Source organism: Mytilus californianus, unplaced genomic scaffold, assembly GCF_021869535.1.
Source record: "Mytilus californianus isolate M0D057914Y unplaced genomic scaffold, xbMytCali1.0.p SCAF_9, whole genome shotgun sequence".
In the NCBI taxonomy this organism is placed as follows: Eukaryota; Metazoa; Mollusca; class Bivalvia; order Mytilida; family Mytilidae; genus Mytilus; species Mytilus californianus.
In genome coordinates this window covers 68,909,952-68,931,479 of record NW_026262745.1, presented here as the reverse complement: position 1 = coordinate 68,931,479, position 21,528 = coordinate 68,909,952, and the positions used below count along the sequence as shown (strand labels likewise).

The 21,528-nt window shown below is 30.8% G+C and overlaps 1 protein-coding gene and 1 long non-coding RNA gene across 2 annotated transcripts; both read left to right on the top strand.

Annotated features, from left to right (window-relative positions):
* The first annotated feature begins 5,067 nt into the window (after positions 1-5,067).
* Positions 5,068-12,218, top strand: LOC127713961 (tyrocidine synthase 1-like). The gene is made up of 5 exons (XM_052219912.1): positions 5,068-5,094; positions 5,269-5,379; positions 6,496-6,714; positions 11,686-11,882; positions 12,206-12,218. The coding sequence occupies exons 1-5, from the start codon at positions 5,068-5,070 to the stop codon at positions 12,216-12,218; spliced, it is 567 nt and encodes a 188-aa protein (XP_052075872.1).
* A 203-nt stretch (positions 12,219-12,421) lies between these two features.
* On the top strand, positions 12,422-19,087 carry LOC127715202 (uncharacterized). The gene is made up of 3 exons (XR_007988221.1): positions 12,422-12,601; positions 15,693-15,911; positions 18,948-19,087. It is a non-coding gene; the product is annotated as an uncharacterized LOC127715202 (long non-coding RNA).
* The last annotated feature ends 2,441 nt before the right edge of the window (positions 19,088-21,528 follow it).

Genomic DNA, 21,528 nt, shown 5'->3' with positions numbered 1-21,528 from the left:
TAACATATAATAAAACTTGGACTTTAAATGTTTTTAAAAAAGATTATGTTTGAGATTAATATGAGCGGAATACCAGAAAAATATGAAGAATAAATACACAATATCATTTGGTCGTTTATAGGAAAGGGTAAACAAAAAGAGGTCGCGGGCTGTTTAATTTCCTGTTTACCTAAAACCAAAGGTTAACATGCTAATGATTATCTTGAGAAATTTCGTAAAATCCAAACATATTTAAAGTACGAGTAACATCGATAGATCAGATGTGGAGGTATGGAATGAAATTAGAAAAATAATGATTGAAATGCCTCGACAATACTTTTGGTGTAGACTATTTTATTTGTAATACATCTGATAAATAAATCAAAGGAGAGAAACAAAATGTCGAAATGTTACAGCGATCTTTTGATCTCGTATAGTAATAATCTAAAAAGTACAAACATGTGTGTCGAGAAGGGAATTAGTATTTTTATATGCAATTTTTCAAACAGTGGAATCAAAACTGTAATTGATTTCTGAGATGTAAATATGCAAAGTTTTAGAGCTTTAAAATGTTGCTGAAATATTCAATCGACTTATCAATACACAAAATTGGATATCAGATCTTAGTCGCATCAAAGCGGCATTCAATTCTTACATTCATGGCGTTTAAAACTTCCGAATATATTAATTCGCTTAAATCGGTTAAGAACTCTATCAATTTAACAAAAAACAATGAAATCATAGAAATAAAGAAATTAATTTCAACAAGCATTTCTTTGATACCTCTATTTACCAAACTCTGAACTAACATTTGACCTTAATTTTCAATCTGAGTTGCTAATGGAACCTATTTGGAACTGTATTCATGAATATTTTGCTGATAGAAAAGTAAGGCAATATTAAGTGAAGCTACTACACAATATAATTTATAGAGATGAGACACTACAGCAATGAATAAATCAGATGTATTTTGCCACTTCTGTCATGAAACATAACTGCATCTTTTTGCTCACTTTAAATTCGTTAGATACATTTGGATTGATAGTTTTGATATCTTAAATAAATAATGTTCTTGTCGAAATATTACTTAACTACAAAATTTGAAATATAGGAATGTTGTTCAACATCAACGATACATACTTTCAAGATCAAATATAATTAAATTGGTAAAATAAGACGGCAGAGGTTAACCGATGTACAAAACATTTTTTTGAAATTGCTTACTTGTATGAAACGTAAATTAAGTAAAAATTGAAAAAATAAAATACCGATTAAGTAACTTATCCTTTAAATTGTGTTTCTTTTTAAATTTGATTTTGATGTTTTATCCCATTGAATATTATTGTCAATTTAAAAATTATATGAAAGAACTATCCCCTTTTGGTGATTGAGCGTTTAATGTTTCTTTGTTTTTATACATCCTTGGCTTTAAAATGTTTGGGTGCGAGTGTTCCTGATAAAAGTACACAAAGAAAAGCAAATCGTACACAAGAAATGTTTAAAGTGTTATTTTCATTTAAAGCCTCGCTTCAATTATATCTGTTACAAAGTAAGAAAAAACAAAGACAAGAAAAACAACAATAAAACAGACTGCCCTGAAACACCTTTCATTTGTCTATAAAAAAAACACGCGTATACTGACGATACAATCTTTTCATTAATTGTGTTGCTTATTTTCAATATAAAAATAAGAAGATGTGTTACAATTGCCAATTAGACAACGCTCCATCAGAGACCACATGCCAAAGAAGTTAACAAATAAAGCTCACCGTACGGCCTTCAAAAATGAGCAAAACATTTACGGCATAGTCAGTTATAAAAATTCGTCATAGATAAATTGATTTTTCTGTGACTCTTTTTTAGGAATAACAATGAACATCATACCCAGCACAACGATCTATGATCCATATTTATTGTCCAAATACATAAACAAAAATAAGATAACACAAATGATGTTCACGCCATCGCTACTAGAAACTGTTATCAATAGTCCAGAACTAAAATTCGAGGAACTCAAAAGTTTGAGGTAAAATATAGATATTTCACTTCGTTTGAATTTTTTTTCCCCTTTGCTTTTTGTGTGACATATATCAAGTTATTATCTAGTATAACTAGTTCTTCCACAGTATTAACTTGATATAAAGTTTGATAAAAGAAAAGCAAAAGATAACTAAGGGACATTCATATTGCCATGGTGTATGTATTTTTCGAAAGCCATATACATTTCTACTTTATGCAGCAAACTGCGCAAGATATTGTTCATCCTTAAAAATATTTTGCAATTATCTCAGTTTTTAGTTTTTCTGTTGTGTTTTATAGATTGTTCTTTGTATGTAATGCGTACTTTTGCAATGGCGTTGTTTATTTGTTACCGACTTTGAATTTCCCTTTGGTATCGTGTGTCTCTCTTTAATTCATCTTCATAACCCGCATTCTTGTGTTGACAATATTTGTTACTATCTATCGATAATGATGTTTGTCTTTTAATTGCTCTAGAGGTTTATAAAAATCATGATTATAGTATTGTTTGCCAATGACTACTATAATACTTTTTTGTCTACTTTTTTTATTATAATAGACGTATAATAGACGCTGATTATTCCAAATGACGAATTTATCCATATTCTAATCTTTCAAAAAGGATTTTAAGTCTGAAATTTCTACAGACCTTTTAAATGTAGGTATGCAATTCTTTTACATACCAGGTGTTCTGAGTTTGTTGCGAAGTTAAGACCACTGTTGAATATATAGTTCTTATGGTGATGAATACAAGTTCATAATTTTCTTGCATATTTTGTCATTTGCTCGACACGTGTGTTCTCTTTTTGATATATCATTTTGGTACGACTTATTTTTTTAATAATTTTTTTATCGTTTTTTAGATTTGTGACCTAGATCAGTTGAATTGCTTTTTCCTTTGTACGAGTGGAGCTGCACTTTGAAGTGCAATTTTTTTTTTCAATCATTCCTTCCTGGTTTGTTTTATCTTTTTTCCATTAAAAATCTCTTTTATCTTGTCAGCAAAATTGTTTGGAGGAAGTTGGTGCCAACTTCGAAAACATATTTTCTTTTTCCATACTTTGGTTTCCTTGCACAAAGAAGCTATATTTCTGTTTGAACAGAAAAAATAGCCTATCCGTTTCTATTGGTGGTTCACTATCAGATTGCTTGATCAGAAATTTCTTGAAAGTATGGGTTAATCATAATTTAATCATTCAGTGTAACTTTAAAAGTAGGTCTCAAAATTCACTGAATAAAAAAGAAAATAATTTCCGAGAATTCAGCATTTTTTTTCTAAATTCTGCTCTTTCCTCGTAAAGCTTCCTTTTCTGTCAAACTTAAGTTGCTTCAATCAAAATTGTTTATGAATTTAAGGATTAATTCGTCGTTTAAGGATTGTCTGTTATACTGATTCCATGTTCCGATTTCGATCCGGTAACTGTGTGTTGACAATATTTGAATATGAAGCATTTTGAAGAATATCTCATAAAACATGGGTACAAACTAAAACGATTCTAAAAAAAAAGCATAAACATTAATTGATTATTTACCTAATATCTGTCCTTCAAACATTACTGTTGTTCACATATTTTTCTTTCTAGTTGTATTGTTGTTTATTTCTATCGGTGGATTAAAAAGTGGTTGGGTGAACAGTGTGAAGTATATGCCTATAACAAAGCAACCCGAAAGACACTTAAAACGAGAAAACATCAAATTGTCAATTGGTCTTAAACAATAAACGAGTTTTTTTTTCTTTCAAAATGACATGCTCTAAATATCATTATATATGAAAATGTTTGGAAGACCTTCAATCTAAGTATTGAATTTCAGGCAAATTTGGATTTGTGGTGAAGTTGTGACTACAGCTTTATTTGGGAGATGTCTGAAGTTGTTGCCATGGGTTAAGTTTTTAAATCTCTATAGTACATCAGAATGCCATGACGTTGCCTGTCAAGATTTGAATTCTTATTTCGAAAAAAATAAGGTAAGATTTTAATCACCGCACCGATAGATGTAAAGAAGGGTATACTCCCTCGAACTGTTCCATCTATATGTGTTGTTTGTCCAGTCATCAGTTTGTTCATATGCAACACTCAACTTGAAGATCAAGATTTGACTTTTGAACTTGATCTATTTTAATGATATTAACCATGCAATAAATTTTTAGACTTTCTATAATGACACCCAAAATTGGCCACTAAACCAACTCAACTATGCTGACTTGCTTTGTATGAAAAGTAACAAATATGGATAACAAATATGGATAATGTTCGAGGAATAGCTGAGTGCTTTTCTATCCATGATTTAGAGTCGAATATCGGCCCTTTGACCGATGCAGTAAAGTTTTTATCATAAAAATTAACCAATTTTTTAAATCAGATAGAATCAAAATCTACTTTACCTAGATCTTTTTAAGCAGCAAAATTGTTCCGTTTTCACGTCTGTATGCCCAAATACCTGTCTTTTTACCTATTTGCAACCTAACTCTTAAAATGCTATCTCATATATCGTCTTTTTGTTTACGGAGTATATTCGATAACTGTATTCATTTCCCTAAAAATAACTGTTCAGTTTTCTCCAGACACATTTTTTTAGGGAAGTTGCTGTAATTACCATATCTGCAATGAGTCATTTCCCTGTTACAGTTAGAAAAAAATAACAAAAATACCGAACTCCAAGGTAAATTCTAATAGTGATTTCAAGTCCATAAAAACTGACAAAATCAAAAAGTATCAACAAACGGGACGAGCGAAAAACAACTGTCATATTCCTGACTAAGTACAAATGTTTTTCAAAGAAATAGGTGGGTTAATCCTGCTTTCATAACTAGCTTAATTTTCAACTTGTATGAAGGTTGATGTAGTTGATAGTATATTTGTCAAAGACGCCAACAAAAAGTTTGTGTAGTTGATAATACATACCGTATATAGTATACAATTTCTCGATAAAGTACAAATTAAGTAAAATTTTAATACAAGGGGAAACAAATGGAAATAACACAGTGACTGTGAAAACCTCCAGTGTCCCAATCGCACCTCAGAACCCACCTGCGCAAGGAGCTCCAAAATTTAAAAACCCGATAGCGAGATGCATAAAAACCAAGTCACGGCAAAAGTATGTTGTTATTATGTAGTGATAATAGTTGATAAGAACTGTTAATAAATATTTTTACTTAATTATAACGTCATTTTTTATATCTATGTATTTGATGCATTATACAAGATTAGGCAGGAAATAATAATATTTTCAATAATAACGTATTTATAACAACTAAATTTGTATATTTAGAATTTATTGACCGACAGAAGGTTTTGTCCAGTTGGTTCAATTTTACCTGGTGTTGACTTGGTTCTAATTGACAAAGACAACAAAATACAATCCACTGGAGGAAGAGGAGAGGTATCTAAGTATCTTAAATATATGATTTTTTGTTGTTTTGTTGATGCCACTGTCTGTTTTGGAGTTTCTTTGATTGTTAAGAAAGTGATAAGATAAGTTTTAATTTATTCTCACTATATTATTTGTATGTTCCAGTTGTGAAAGCTATTAAACCAAGAGTTCCAAGTGGTAAAGTTGAAATCATCCTATCGTAAATTTTACGAACCTCATCACGAATTGGTTAACTGTTATGGAATATCCCATTTCACAGATGATAGCGGATATGTTCCAAATGTCGTAACAATAATCCCGTTTTTTTTTAAATTCGGCGCTTAAGACAGGTTTTGGAATTTTTCATTTTGTTCGATTAGTATCTTAACATGTTGTGGCTAGTCCAATCTAAGCCGGAATTCTATATAATGTATAATCACTTCCAAATGGATTTTTTAGTCTAAATCAATTTATGTTTCCATAACAGATGTTAATGTTAATCATTTACAAAAGTTACAATACAGTTCATCACCATACTGTCATAAGAAAAAGACGGCGGATATAAGAAAAAAAAACATAAAAAAGAACATTTTTTATCTACAAACAATGATTAAATATCACAGATTTTTCAAAGTTAGATGGCATGTTCAATGATGAATATCTCCAATCATTAAAATAATGATATGGGACATGCATTTTGTTGTTCTTTCCAATTCTTAATATCATTACTATGTGTCTATGAGAATGAAGTAAGTACATAAAGTCAACAATCATAGCGTTGAATTGGTTTCACAATTACGGATATGTGAGTAAAATATATTGCATTGTTGGCAAATACAGAAAAAAATATGAAATCTACACAAAACAATACTAGGGGGCAATTACTGTACATGGGAATATAGAATTAAAATTTTAATGATTTAAATTACGATATTCAGCTCTCCCACAAGCAAAAATAAACCAATAATTGTACAAAATATCGGCAGGCATTACAGACATAGGTAACTCTATTAACAAGTACATCTTGCATATATCAGGATACATTCAAATAACATGAGAATGTTTTTATTTTATTAAATACCCACATGACCTATCCGTAAATAAAAACATTAATTTCCCCACTTTTGTTGGAAATTGCAATTTTAGATCTATGTTGGAGGACCAACTTTAGCCCATGGGTATCTAAACAGACCAAACGTTGAACAGTTAAGATTTATAAAAGTGCCAGAAGGTGTAACAACAAGCTATGGAAACAGACTTCATAGGACTGGAGACTTGGGATATTTATTACCTGATGGAACACTAGAGATTTGTGGCAGATGTGATTCAATTGTTAAAATTAGAGGCCGTTCCGTAGATGTTCAGGTATATTCATCAAGAAGAGCAATGTTTTTTACCGCATTTGCTTTAGATGAATAAAATATATAACTGTATTTACGAAAATATACGATAACTCCTTATCTATAATGGAACAGTTTAATACATTGAAGTAATCTACAATATCTTGTATTAAGGCGACAATAGTTTGATGTTCAAATCTTGTAAATCGTAAAGGAGCCGTATCAAGTAAAAACAAAAACAAAAACAAAAACCGATGGAAACTCTAATTTTATCTTCAAAACGTTCGAAGTTATGTTTTTATATGAAACAGTATTTCAAATTCATGAATTTTCAAGAGGAAATCTTTCAAATTTTAATATGTTTTCCTTCAGCAGTCTGCTAATGACTTTTCTCAAAATTTAAGGCAACCCAGTTAAAGTGAAATCACAGATAGAAATTCGTAGTATACGGTTTTTTTTAATTGTAAAAAAAATTATGAATATAGAAAAGGGACATGTATTGACCTAGCACTAATAATATCTGATGGTAATTTGTACGTGCTTCATGTCACTACTATAGAGGCAGAATGATGTGGTGGTAACATGAGTATAATGTATATATGAATATCATCATTTCAAAACAACATACACAATATAATATCTATCAGTTTATTTTATCTATACAATTGAACAGTTGGTTTGAAATTGTATTATCATATGTACTGTACCTATATTTACACATTTCTGCCTTCATATCCACCACGGTACTCATATGTTTCTGACTTTAGTAAATGCCACTTTAGAAGGTTTGTACGTTTCATAATACCTCTGTGAAACTGTAAACAACAGAGATAGCCAGCATGACATGAACTGCAAAAAATCAAATACAGTAAATTATCCTTATACGAGTAATTGTACTTCAACAGCAATGTTTGCAAACATTTCAAAAACAAAATATTAAGAATGATCTGATATCTTGAATACATAGACATAAACTCTAGACAGTATAAGTGATCCGTAAGACTAAATCTACGAATAAATTGACATAACATAAATCGTAGGTTGATTCCTTGTACGATTTGTTGTTGCCAATTGTTTACATTTTTGGATTTATCTTGAAATCTATTAAAAAACATTAGAGTGATAACACTAAGATTTATCAGTTAGATATGATATACTCAGTGGTAGATCAAGAAATTTTCATAAAGGGGGCGGGGCACTGACTGCATAAGAGGGGGCCCGCTCCGGTCGTGCTTCAGTGATTCCCTATATAATCAACCAAATTTTTCCCACAAAAGAGGGGGGGCACCTTGCCCCCTAAATCAACCTTTGTTACTGATAAGCAAACATTTCGAATGCACTATTTATGTCAAGTAAGTTTTTGCCGCTCTTACTGGTGTCTTACTTATGGTTGTCGTTATAAATTGATTTTTAATATTGTTGTGTTATTATGTAACGTTGTATAAAGAGGGAAAGTGTGCAATCTTTTGTTATAATAAGATTTTTGCTATTATGTTCGCTTCAAAACTTTCACCTAATGTGCTGATTGAATCTATATGTTATTGATCTATATTTTCATATTGATTTTGATATTCAAATTGTCCACAGATTCTGTGTGTTAAACACTTATTCATGTACATGAATGTTATTCCTTTATTAGGCCGAACATTATAGTGTTATGTTGTCGTGTTCGTTTGAAAGTCCAGAGGTTCCTGATTTTGGACAGGCGCATAAAAGGCGGCGGGGTTTCATCAGCAAGAAGTTCACAGTTTGAACAATTTTTGTTTACAGTTTTTAATAAAATGTCAGCTGTAATAGTTTTTTTTTTTCTTTAGTTTTAAGATTAATTTGAATGTTTGACCCTTTACGAACGAAAGTTAATAAGTCTGTCTTGCAAGGGTTTGGGAAATCGACTAGCTTGTGAACCCAAAAATAGTATATTCAGCTGTATCTAGTTTATTCGTAGAGTTTCTGAGATATGGATTTAATATAATGAAATTTGTAATTTGAAGCTGGTAAAACACGAATAAAGAGATGCAATGTAATTGTGATCACTTACACAAGTTGAATATATATTTGTACTTCTCTCTAATGCTGTCCGACTTCGACCCACATTAGAACATATATTAGAAGTGTATGTACAAGTTGGTTAAGCATACTAGAATGAATGTCGTTATACAATGATTGCTATATTCCAACGTTGAAAATCTTGTAAAGTGTGTCAACAATATATAATATATTCTTAAAAATCATAACCATACTTCACATATATAAATTCAAAGTTATCCCCTTTTGACTTCATTTAACCAACATAACTGGCCGTGGCATGCCCCAGTTTTGTTATCTGGACAAAGTATCAATACACGTGGCCATATCAACTAATTCTACTAGACCGTGTCACATTTACACAGTAGCCCTGACTTGTGTATTATATTATTCTAGGTCAAATTTTGAGTCCTGTTAGAGCCTACCACAAAAATCCTTCTGTATCTTTAAATTAACTGCAGTATGTGTACCTTGTACTCTAAGTTTCAGCTCTTTTAAGTCCAATAGGCTGCTAATTTCATTTCAATCAATGTTTTTTTAGCATTACAGTGAATCTAGTGTTTGTTTTATCGAATCACGGTATAAACTAATATTTTATTATACGAATGTCGTGTAAAAGCATTGATGCAACTATTGTGCAAGTGTTCTTAAATAAATAATCATAGTAACACTCATCAGCATTTTAAGAGGAAGCAAACCTCTCTATTGTGTAATGACCCTCACAATCATTCATCAATTTGAAAAAATGGACATTTGAAGATATGAAGTCGTTGTTATTGACCATTTTCCTTATGTAATCAGCTAAAGAGCTCTGTGAGCCAGGAATCGAACGGTAAATGAAATATAGTTTTTAGTGCAGACAAAAAATATAGACAAGGTTACTATTTGCAGGTTTTTATTCATACTTCAAAATTTTAAAATTTGTATACAGTTCTAATTGTCTGTGTACCATTTATGATAAATGTTTTTCATTCAAACACGTTTTTGAATGACAGCAAGGTTAGCTGCATGGCTTTCATCACCCTCTATATCTGACTTTCTTCTACTTGAAAATATCCCCATGTTTCGAAAATATTTTTTTAAAGTTCTACTAAATATGCAACTGGCATTAGACGTATGGCCAAATTATTTTAAGTTAAAAATACTAATGTTATTTTACAAGAACTACAATTCTGATAACACTTTGCAAGGACATGAAAACAACAGCCATTTGCCAAATTCCGGTTTACACTAAATTACCATATAACAGAATTTAGTAATAATTCTACCTACATTTTCAAAAACTGGAGCCATTGAAATAGTTCTAGCTACAACCTGAGCTAGCAAGTATGTGTGGAAATATTTTAACAATTATCATGACTATTGAAAGAAATATGAACAAATAATTAACATGTCTGCTCGGAGTAGATAGAAATATACACTAACATTCCGAACAGCACCAAACCAATGTAATGAAAGTCAATATAATTTTTCCTTGTTTATAGAAAAACCATCATCTTCTAAACATTTTTTAAAAACATTTTAATCTTCATTATATTAAGATTTATTTGCAAATGTTTCAAAACTATCAACAAGGAACACAATTAAATCTATAACAGTTTCAACACCAATATATGACGACCAGAAACGTTTCTTGTTAGAAAGAAATGTCAAAATGAAGATGTCCGGTATTTAAAAAAAAATAATGTATTCAAATCTTTAAATTTTCAAAATGCATTTTGCAGTTTTCAATTTGTTTTGTTCAAAACTGCTTAATAAAACATAACTATGTTTGCAAGATTCTTGTAATGCTACGCTTAAAAATCTACCGCTGAGTGCTGACTTTTATGCTCCACCTAGGGGCATTATTTTATTCTGTCTGTGCTTCCGTTCGTCCGTCCGTCCGTCTGTACCGCTTCAGGTAAAAGGTTTTGGTCCATGTAGTTTTCGATGAAGTTGAATTACAATCAACTTAAAACTTAGTACACATATTCCCTATGATATGATCTTTCTAATTTTAATGCCAAATCAGAGTTTTCATCCCGATTTCACGGTCCACTGAGCATAGAAAATGAAAGTGCGAGTGGGGCATCCGTGTACTATGGACAAATTCTTGTTTATACAGTTTTTCTATCCCAGGGTTCAAGAAATTGAATGACAAAACCATAATCAGCTGTCTCAATAAACATTTCAATACTAGAGTGTTGATGTGTAAATACATTATGAGCTTTTTTACCAAAACGAACCTACCAATTAAAGAATAGCCAAATTTAACAATAGTCAACTTTGATTGAGGGAGTTGAAAACTTAGTTTCTCAGTGACTTCTGAATTTATGAACTTGCAATGTTTGACAATTATGTTATAAATGTTGTCACTACCGATGCACTCACTACTGCACTGATGAAAAACTCGGGTACTGATAGTCTACCAGTAGTGCTATTGTCCCAGTGCTAATACATTAAAATGAAAACCACACTTTGTAAATTGTGTGCGTACTAAACCGTTTTCTTGATATACCGTCATCCGAAACGTTATCGTCAAATCATTTGAAATTCAATTGGCATATGGAGCTATATGACCAAAAGGAGTCTTTATTAAACAACCTTATTCGTGTTAGGTCAACTTTGCCAAGGATATGGAGTTTTAATTTCTTAATAATTTCTGGATTGATCGACGAGAGAATTTAGAAATATATGCTATGAATGACGTCTGTACCGACGAAATGACAAATTAGCTGATGATACCCTTCAAAAATTTACAGTGCGCCAGTTGTGATATCAACTCAGTGCTAGTACATAAAAGTAACACTTTATAAATTTGGTGCGTCGGCAGCACTTTTCTGGATTTACATTCATCAGTAACGCTCAAACTTAAAACACAGAAAATTGAAAACAGCAATACTAGCTTCAGAATGCTCTAGAGAATATAAATGTAGCAAAAATATCGAACATAAAATTTTTAATACTTTTATCATACATCACTCTTTTGCAGGGATTGAAGACAACCATAAATGGTTGTGAAGGGGTTACTACTTGTGTAGTATTAGTGAAAGGACAGCAAATAAAAGACAGGTTCCTGGTGGCATACATTGTACCAGAAGTACAGACAACTATGAAAGAAATAAGAGATTCACTTAAACAAATACTACCTTTATATATGATTCCATCATATTTTGTATCTTTGCAAAGGTATTTTTTTAATTATTATCCACCCATATTCCGAAAAACAAGTTGAACCAATTGGACTGTCCCAATCCATAAATGAAAGGAGCACTTAGAAATAAAGAAAAAAAAATGACGATTAACAATAATTCAGCTCCACATCTATATATTTACAGTACTTGGTACTACTAGAACATTAATTTATGATTATCTAATGAAATATACGATTATCTAACAATTGTTAAGCTACAAACCACTTTTCAACAAAAAATAGATTAGATTAGATACTTATTTGTTTATAACAAAGTACCGAAACACAATAATTGTATTACAAGTATGTTAAATTTTAGCGATGAGCAATGAAATAGGGAAGTTTGAACTTTTGCTCTCTGTTGAAAGTATATTGCGACTTCGAAATAACGACTAATACTCCTCCTCCGCCTAGTATTTTGACAAGTGTTTGTATGAATTTTGTGTCATGGACTGATACATAATATTCATTATTTTCAATTACTTTAAATATGTTTTAATTTTCTAACATGTTAAAATTTCAGCCTTCCAATAGTAAAAACATCAGGAAAGGTAGACGAAAGCGCTTTATCAAAATTGGATATAGAATTAAAGAAGTATCATAATCTCAGTGCAACTCAAATCACTGACACGGAGCAAAAAGTTGCCAATGTCTGGATTGAAGTCCTTAACATTCGAGGTATAGAGTTGGATGACAGCTTCTTTGAATTAGGAGGGTAAATAATTCTATATAGTAAATTTGTGAATTAATACATGCGTTACTTAAAGTCAACTTGGAAATTTAAAAACAGTGCAAAATACTTCAACATATTCAATGTAAGTTTGATATTTTGTCTATCAAATGTTCAGTAAGGAGAATACAATGCACAAGTGTGATCTTCGAATATAAGGATCTTAATCAGCCTCAGTTTAATTAACTATCACTTCCCAATTCCTTGATTGACAGTACATATATCTATGAATGAATGCTTAAAACCAAGAGTCCAAGAAACTATTAATTTGTAGGAGCATTACTCTGTCACTCTCGTTTGCAAATATCATTAAAATAACGATGGGAAGGTCAACCAAATTGTAAAGATTGACATGATAATTGAGATATTGATTGATTGATTTGATTTTTTTGTGTTTTAACGCCAATTTTAAACACTGCTTTTTGGGCTATTTTTGGACGGCTAGTTTTTATTGGTGGAAGAAGCCGGAGTGCCCAGAGAAAACCACCGACCTTCGATAGGAAAACTGACAATCCTAGTCAATTAAGATTGTAGTCGAGTGCACCCGCACGGGAGGGGTTCGAACTCACAACCTCAGTGTTGATTTGCTAGTGATTACAGTAGTAACTACTTGGACCACTCGGACACCGTAGCCCCAATTGAGATATTAAATTGTCAGATTGTTTAGTAAGAGATAATGAAACTTATATCACTTTTACACTCAGCGTTTACCATGCTGATGTTTAATCACTTCACCTGTGAAATTATCGCTGTTGTAGCTTGACTTCTGTATGCTGTTGTTTCAAAGTACATGCATACGATATAAATATAATGTAGAAATGGCATGACAGAAGTTGTGATACAACCGCATCATAGATACTTGTATAGCTCGAAACGGATTCGCTAAAAATGCTGATATGTTTTTGAAACATGAAAAGTCATATTTTTTTCCAAGGAAAATGGTCATATTATTTGAAATTAAGTCGAAATTTTCATAAATAATTATTACACAGGAGGTAAAATATGATACACTAAACACGATGATTTTCATCACGTATGGTAGCTTTCAATCAGTTAAATGGTGTAAAGAGAACTTCAAGTTGTTGTTTTTTAATTAATAATGTGAGGTTTTTTCTCTTTTATCCCATTTTATTGTATAATACAATATATAACTCCTAATTGATTTGTTAAAAACGATTTTGAGTGTTGATTCGGGAAATTAATGACAAGTCAGACCAATTCAGCTGTATCAATTAACCAATATATCCTTTCGATTGACTAGCATGACAATACAGGTACGAAACAGAAACTGAGGGAATTGCATGAATTCACAAAGGAGCGAGACAGGGTTGGCGTCTCATGTTTTGCACTTGACATGATGATAAACAAATTAAAAACTAATTGTTCTCTACATAATGTAGGTCTTTCCACTTCTAAAGATTCATTTTGATATTAAAGTTCCGTTTAAAATGTCATTTCCAGTATCATATGATAGCTCATTTTTTACTGTTTCCGAAAATCCGAAAATATATGGTTTCTACACAATTTTGATAAAATAGGGGAGGGAATTTGTTACTTCCAGTTTGAAAAATGTCATTTGCGGTATTATTTGATGGTTTATTTGACACTGCTTTCAAAAATATTGTTTTATATACTTCAACATAAAATAAGAACAAAACAATAGCCACTTCCGGTTTACAAGATCACTTCAGATTTGCTTTTCAAACGTCATGTGGCTGGTAACCTAAAGCACAAAATCATATGGCTTTATGATGTATAGATATGAAGTAAATGCAAATGTCAAATTCTAGAACGTCATGTTTGCACATGACATTGACCTCAATTGCAAGGTCATAAACAAGGACCTCAAATCAAAAGACCTTAGAACTTTAATATGTATTGTTAATTAGTTATATCCCTATACGCATGATTCTAAATATAAGAGGGTTGGAAACTCCCATTTAATGTTTGCCCACCCTTTCAACCAAATTTTCTGAGTTACGACATCTTTCATATTACAATTTAATAAAAATATGTTGTCGATATCTTGAACGGTTCATGAAAAGACGTGAGAATAAGTCAAAATCTACATATTTAAATATGACCTTGACATTTGACCTTGACCGGTTTTTCTTGACCAATGACCTCAAATCAAAAGACTCCATGTCTCTTTTACTTATGGTTAACCACTTACAAAATGCATAACACTAATATCAAATGCATAAGGGGGATACCTCTCATCTGGGGTCTCCGGAACGCTTCGGTGAAAACCAAACTATACCTCTTGAAGATACTGCGAGCAATTTGGAAAAAAAAAATGTCGTAATATTTTACGGTCGCAAAGGAGTAAAGGACACAAAAAAACTGTGTTAGGGAGATAACTCTTACAAGAAAAAGTTTTCGGTTGAATAGGGTCCGTTTCAAATGTTCATAAACTTTTTGATATCATATACCAAATTTCAAAGCGACACCTTGTGAAATAATATTACTGCGCAAGAAAATGAATTAGGCGGAAGAAAAAAACATAATAATCAGAACAAAGACAAAATGTCTTTCCATGAAAAAGTAGAAAATCAGAATGTTCATCTTCCAAAGTTCAATAAATTTATCAACAACAAATTTAAGTTAGAATTCTCAAGTTTTTTTTTTAAATTGCATTTAATCGAACCACTATTATATCCAATATTGTCATACATTTGAGTACTTAATTTTTAATACTTATTTGCGTATGTGTATCATGTACATGTGTGAACTATTTGTTTTCCAACCACACGTAACTTTAAAAACATCTTACGATACGGTGTTATTATTGTTGTTGATGGCGAACCCGAAATGTCAAGATTATAGAGCTGGACTGGTCTACATTTCCTTACTAGCTAGTTTAAAATTGAGCAGCATCTGCTGAATTTGCGTCTGTACTTAAATAAAATTCACTAAACTACATCATCATCAGCCTTAACAATTTAGATCATGCCAAAATATAATCATATGATTCCATGTTTCTAAACTGTATAGATTTTTTTTTAAGTTTAGGCAGCCTTAAGTCTGGTATTAATTATATGGCGAAATATCAAAGACATAAAATGTTATTTTCCAGAAATTCTTTGCTAGCTGCAAACCTAATGAAAACGTTAGAAAAAGAATTTCAAGTTGATTTACGTGTTTCTGACTTATTTATGTACACAAACATTAAAATACTGAGTCAGTATATAGAGGCAAAGAAAAATAACAAGACGGAAGAACTCATTAAAATATCTGAAGTGCAGGTAAACCTCAAAAGTGAAGTCAACAGCCATAAGTTGAGGAATATAAACAGGTAAGGATTGTTTAATATCAATAATTGTAATTCAGAAAGAAATTATTTTTTTTCTATTGCTGTATGGAATTATTTGTAAAAGAGTTTCATAAATTGCAATCATTTGCGCATTTGCTTTAATTTAGTGGGTACATGTATACAATATAGTATTCTGAAGAAAAAAGATATATAATCTGATTCACAAAGTGGAATTTTTTTAAATGAGTTAAGCTTACCTGATGGTTTACACAATTGGATATCTTTCCGGTATTTTGTCATTTCTTGCTATGCTGATCCTTTTAAAATTGTATATACATATATCAGCTAAGCACTGTATATGTTTATTCTATATTTGTTCATGTTTTTAAAATCTTATCCCACCGCATCTTGTCGGTAATATAATGTTTGTCTTTATATTTTTTGTATCTTTTCTTATTATTAATTAAGAAAAAAAGACTTGGTGATATGTTTCTTTAATGAAACGCTTTACTCCAGTCTGTTGCATCCATGATAATCGTTAAACATGGTCTATGCAGGACTTTATTGCTATGAGCTTCCTTCATAACTGATCTTGTCTTTGTACACTTATTGTATAGTTTGAATAATCCAATTAATTATTGTCTGGATCTAAATCGGCTATGCTGACTGTGTACACTTAAAAATTATCTATTATCACTTCTGTGAAATTGAAAAAATCATCCGTCAATTTCAAATAATACCTCTAATGACCTCTTCGGATTCAATAATTGGTTGTCCATGTTGTCTATAAAACTAGGAACAAATATTTTCAACAATATTTCCAGGATGAACATGTTTTAAAAGACCTTCTCTTTAAGAATACACCACTTCTTCTTGCACTACGTACACCAACATTAACGTCTGCTGTTTTCGGAGCTTGAATATCATGTGTCAATATGGAGTTGTCGCAACGTTTTAATTCATTCTTTGCCTTCAGATTGGATAAGGAGTTTGTTTTGTTTTAATTATCACTACTTCCATGTATAAGACGTTTATCTAAAGTTTCTCTCCGAATCGTTCTGGGTTCATTGTGCTATCTGTGTCATATATGACCTCCCCGACCCATTGATGTAGAGGCATCCGTTGTCATGGTGGCGTGAGATTTCCAATATTTGGAGGATCTGATATTTGTAAAACTTTTACAATAATTTCGAATGGCATTTAAGACGTACATTAATTCAAACTTGAAAATTGATGATTCTGAGAAACTTTTATCCAAAACTTTAACATATTTATTTGAACAGGTCTCATATGAATAAATCTGAAATTAGGAATTATGTATGTGCAGGATGACATTATCTAAAAACGATGAATAAATGCCTAGTTATTTCTTGATCTTAAAGGATCAATGTCTTGGTTGAGGTTTCTGATTTGGTTGTTCTTTTCACTGTTGGCAAAACTGCACTTAGATCCAACTACCAACTAGAAGAATTCAAAATGGACTGTTTAAAGTTTATTCGACAAAGAGATTGAGTATTAAATCAACAATAATTTGATTTTTTTTCTGATTCAAAGTAAACCAAAAATATAGCTAGACTACAAACCTTGAGTCTATTGGTCTTAAGTGGGTTGCTATGTCTGCCCTGATTTTCGTAAAAATTCTGAAGGCTGATATTGAACCGAACTTATTAAATTTTCAATATTTTGAAAGTTGTCGAGCTCTCGACTCCTATTTATATTCTAGTTTGAATGAAAAAGATATATTAAATGAAGAATAAGAGGTCCACAATGTGCTACAGCATCTTGTTGGTAGCTGTGTTTGCGTTGTGTTCAACTACAGGAATTTGAAATTAATTACAACTAGTCACAAAGTCAAAATAATGAATTCAAAGTAAAGCATGAATTTAACACTTTGTACATTAAGAGAAAACGCCTTAAGGACAGCAGTTGGTAACAATTGTGAATATGTAAGCAATATAAAAAAGAGCACAACAGTGATATATACGTCCTACTCACCTTTAACATGTCTTTTAGATAATTCAACCAAGATTTCTCTTTATACACCTATCTTAAAACGAAAGTAAGAGACAAATCAAAGTTAAAAACAGAACTGACGATATCATACTCAATATGCACATCATTAGAAGTTACAAATGTGAACAGCTATTCTTTCTATTTTAGTTCGGTTGGGTAAAATGAATAAAAGAGTGCAATTTCCAATAAAACGTCTCTCAAGTTTAACATGTGTATTGTAAAGTTTCATGAAAAGTTATATACTGCAATGGAAATTATTCATAAACTACATTTTGGTCAGCACTTTGGGTGGTGTAGCATTTATCTAACAATTATTGTCTCAATACCAAATGAGCTTCCGCTTAGTTTTAATTACTATTTTTTCAAGGGTTAACTATTATTGAAAATTAATTTGGATGCTGCAGGATATTATTAAATTGTCAAGTATGAATTTTCATAAACATGAAACTTAGTTGTATTTGATGATCATTATTGTTAGGATGTTTTATACTGTTGAAAAAATCCAGAAACGGTTTGCAGTGCTATATAAGGATTACAAGGATTAAAAGCAATGAACAAAACTTTCAAATAAAAATGACAATTTTAAATACTTTTAATTAATACTTAACAGTTGTAATCAATTCAACGACAATGGCAAATGTTTAATTTTAATAATTAGATTGTCTGTTTTAAAATATTCATATTCCTCTGATATATATTAGTACTTGTTATGACTGAATATAATCTCCCTCAATAAAGGTCCTTAAAATAAAATCACAAAAATACTGAACTCCGAGGAAAATTCAAAAACGGAAGGTCCTTTATCAAATGGCAAAAACAAAAGCTTAAACACATCAAACGAATAGACAACAACTGTAATATTCCTAACGTGGTACATACATTTTCTTATGTAGAAAATGGTGGATTAAACCTTGTTTAAAAGCTAGCTAAACCTCTCACTTGTATGACAGTCGCATAACATTCCAAATTCTAAATTTCTTTGTAATGTTTTATGTAAAAGTTTTATTCCTTTGACATGTCTGTGTACATTTTTTGACATTTAATTTTAATTATTGATTCTTGTAGCTTTAATCAACAGATAAAAGGTTTTTGGTATCAAAAACATAACCTAGATAATAACAGAAACTACACTCATGGAATAGTTTTACTGACAGGTGCTACTGGATTTCTTGGATCTTTCATACTGAGAGAACTGCTACTTCAGACAGAGGTAATCTTTAAATGAAATACAAAAAGTTATAACAACTTATGATAATATCCCCTTGCAAATTGTATATTTCAGAAAATTTCAGCTTACTTTTTAATTTCTTGTGTTTGGTAATTGGTAGATATAATTCTGTTAGGTGAGTATCTTTGACCAGATTTCATATTTTGTGTGAGCAAACAAGATATCTGAATTGAGAAAAAATCAATAAAGCTTATTTAAAAGAAATGTAAAAATAAAATTATTGATACTGAATCTCACTGTTATGTATCCTAAAATTTCGATACTTTGCCTATTCTTTTTTTTAATTTAAAGTTTTATTTGATGCACAAGTGTTTTTCAGTCGAAGCAGGGATGTGACTTTCAACAAATTTTTGTAGTATATGATAATCCAGTATACTTTCTATACAAGTTATATTTTATACTTGAAAATATGTTCGTAGTAGTATCTTGTCAATGACGTTAAAGTATATCAATTTTTTCATTTTCTTTTCATGATTTTAATAGATTGTCACTTTCATCATAAAAACTACAATATAATAACAAACTTGTAAGTATAGCAAAAAGAGCATAATACTATATCATTTATAAACCTGTTGGTGGGTTGCAGGTATTCTTGTTTCTTTTTAATGAAAATGCATATTTTTACACATATTTATCTTCGAGCGCAAACATTAAGCAAGCTACAAATGTAAGCATAATATGCTATTGCATTATTAAATCTATGGATTAAGTATAATAATAAAATGCTCATTAATATAATATCAATATTAATAATATATGATATAAAATGTAATAATATGACAAGAACAAATAAATATTTAGACATACCCATACACACACCCATACATTTACATTTAAATATATATATACAGTAATTCCGAATACATTTATGGACCCATTTCCCATGTTATAACAGGACATCTTAACATCGTTCAAGACCGAGAGTTAAAATCAGTTTTCAGTAAAGGACCTAAATATCGTCCCCCGTCAATTATTAATTGGAATGAGTGTCGTAATATCATCCACGAATCACTCCATACTTACTGTTTGAAATGGATAAAACGGGAAAAAGCTGACAAAAAATCTTTTTTTAATTCAGTAATGAACATAGTTGATATACGTATTCAACATTTTAAAGAACATTTAACTCTTAACAATAACCACAATAAACCTATTTCTCGTATCAAACATAAACTAAAAGAACTAGCCAAGGAATTTGTTTTTGTCCCGGCCGATAAAGCTGCTAATAATATTATTATTGTTTGACGTAATTTTACATTGAGGTTCTGAAAAAAGAAATCACCAATTCACCAACATTCCAACTGACTCCATTTTTAGAAAACGACATCTGTAACAAACATAAACTTTTAGCTACCGCTTTACAAGCAGAACCAAATACAATGAAAGTCCCAACTTTGTATTGGCTTCCGAAGCTACACAAAACACCTTACAAATATAGATTCATTCCGTCTTCAAGCCATTGTTCCACTACTTAATTGTCTATTCTTCTTACCAGTACACTTGGTACAATCAAAAACCTGATAATAAATTGTTCAAATAAGGCCTTCGAAAATAGTGGAATTAATTACTTTTGGAGTGTCAAGAACTCGTTGGAAGTACTTGATAAATTACATACATATATTGGTGATTTTGAATCTGTTCAAAGTTTTGATTTTTCTACCCTATATACCACATTGCCTCACATTCTCATTAAGAAAAAATTCTCACACCTAATTAAATGGGCATTTAAAAAGTCAGAATGTGAATATATATGTTCAAACTCTTTTAGGTCATTTTTTATTAGCAATAAACAAAAAAACTATGTCAATTGGACATGCTTTGATACTATATATGCCCTTGAATTTTTACTAGATAACATTTTTGTTCGCTTTGGAGATTCCGTATATCGTCAGGTTATCGGAATTCCAATTAGAACTAACTGTGCACCACTTATTGAGGACCTTTTTTGTATTGCTATGAGTTACAATTTATGACAAAAATCAGCAAAGACCCATCGAAACAACATCTGATACACAAATTTAATAATACTTTTAGATATTTGGATGATATTTTGGTTCTCAATAATGACGACTTCAGTGTGTATACTAAAGAAATTTATCCTGTTGAACTTACTTTAAATAATGCTAATACTAACAATGACCACTGCCCTTTCCTCGATCTTGATATCTATATCATTAATGGAAAGCTTAATACTAAAATATATGATAAAAGAGATGATTTTTCATTTCCTATCGTTAATTATCCATTTTTAGATGGTGACGTTCCCTTGTCACCATCTTACGGTGTTTATATATCTCAACTTGTACGATTCGCTCGTGTATGTAACAATGTTTTAGATTTTAACGAAAGAAATTTATGTATTACTGAAAAATTATTACACCAGGGTTTTCGATATCACAAACTAGTCAAAACATTTAC

Coding starts and splice junctions, on each gene's coding strand:
- LOC127713961 (XM_052219912.1), top strand. CDS start 5,068: ATGCATAAAAACCAAGTCACGGCAAAA. Junction 5,095..5,268: donor AAAACCAAGTCACGGCAAAA/GTATGTTGTTAT, acceptor TTGTATATTTAG/AATTTATTGACCGACAGAAG. Junction 5,380..6,495: donor CCACTGGAGGAAGAGGAGAG/GTATCTAAGTAT, acceptor TTGCAATTTTAG/ATCTATGTTGGAGGACCAAC.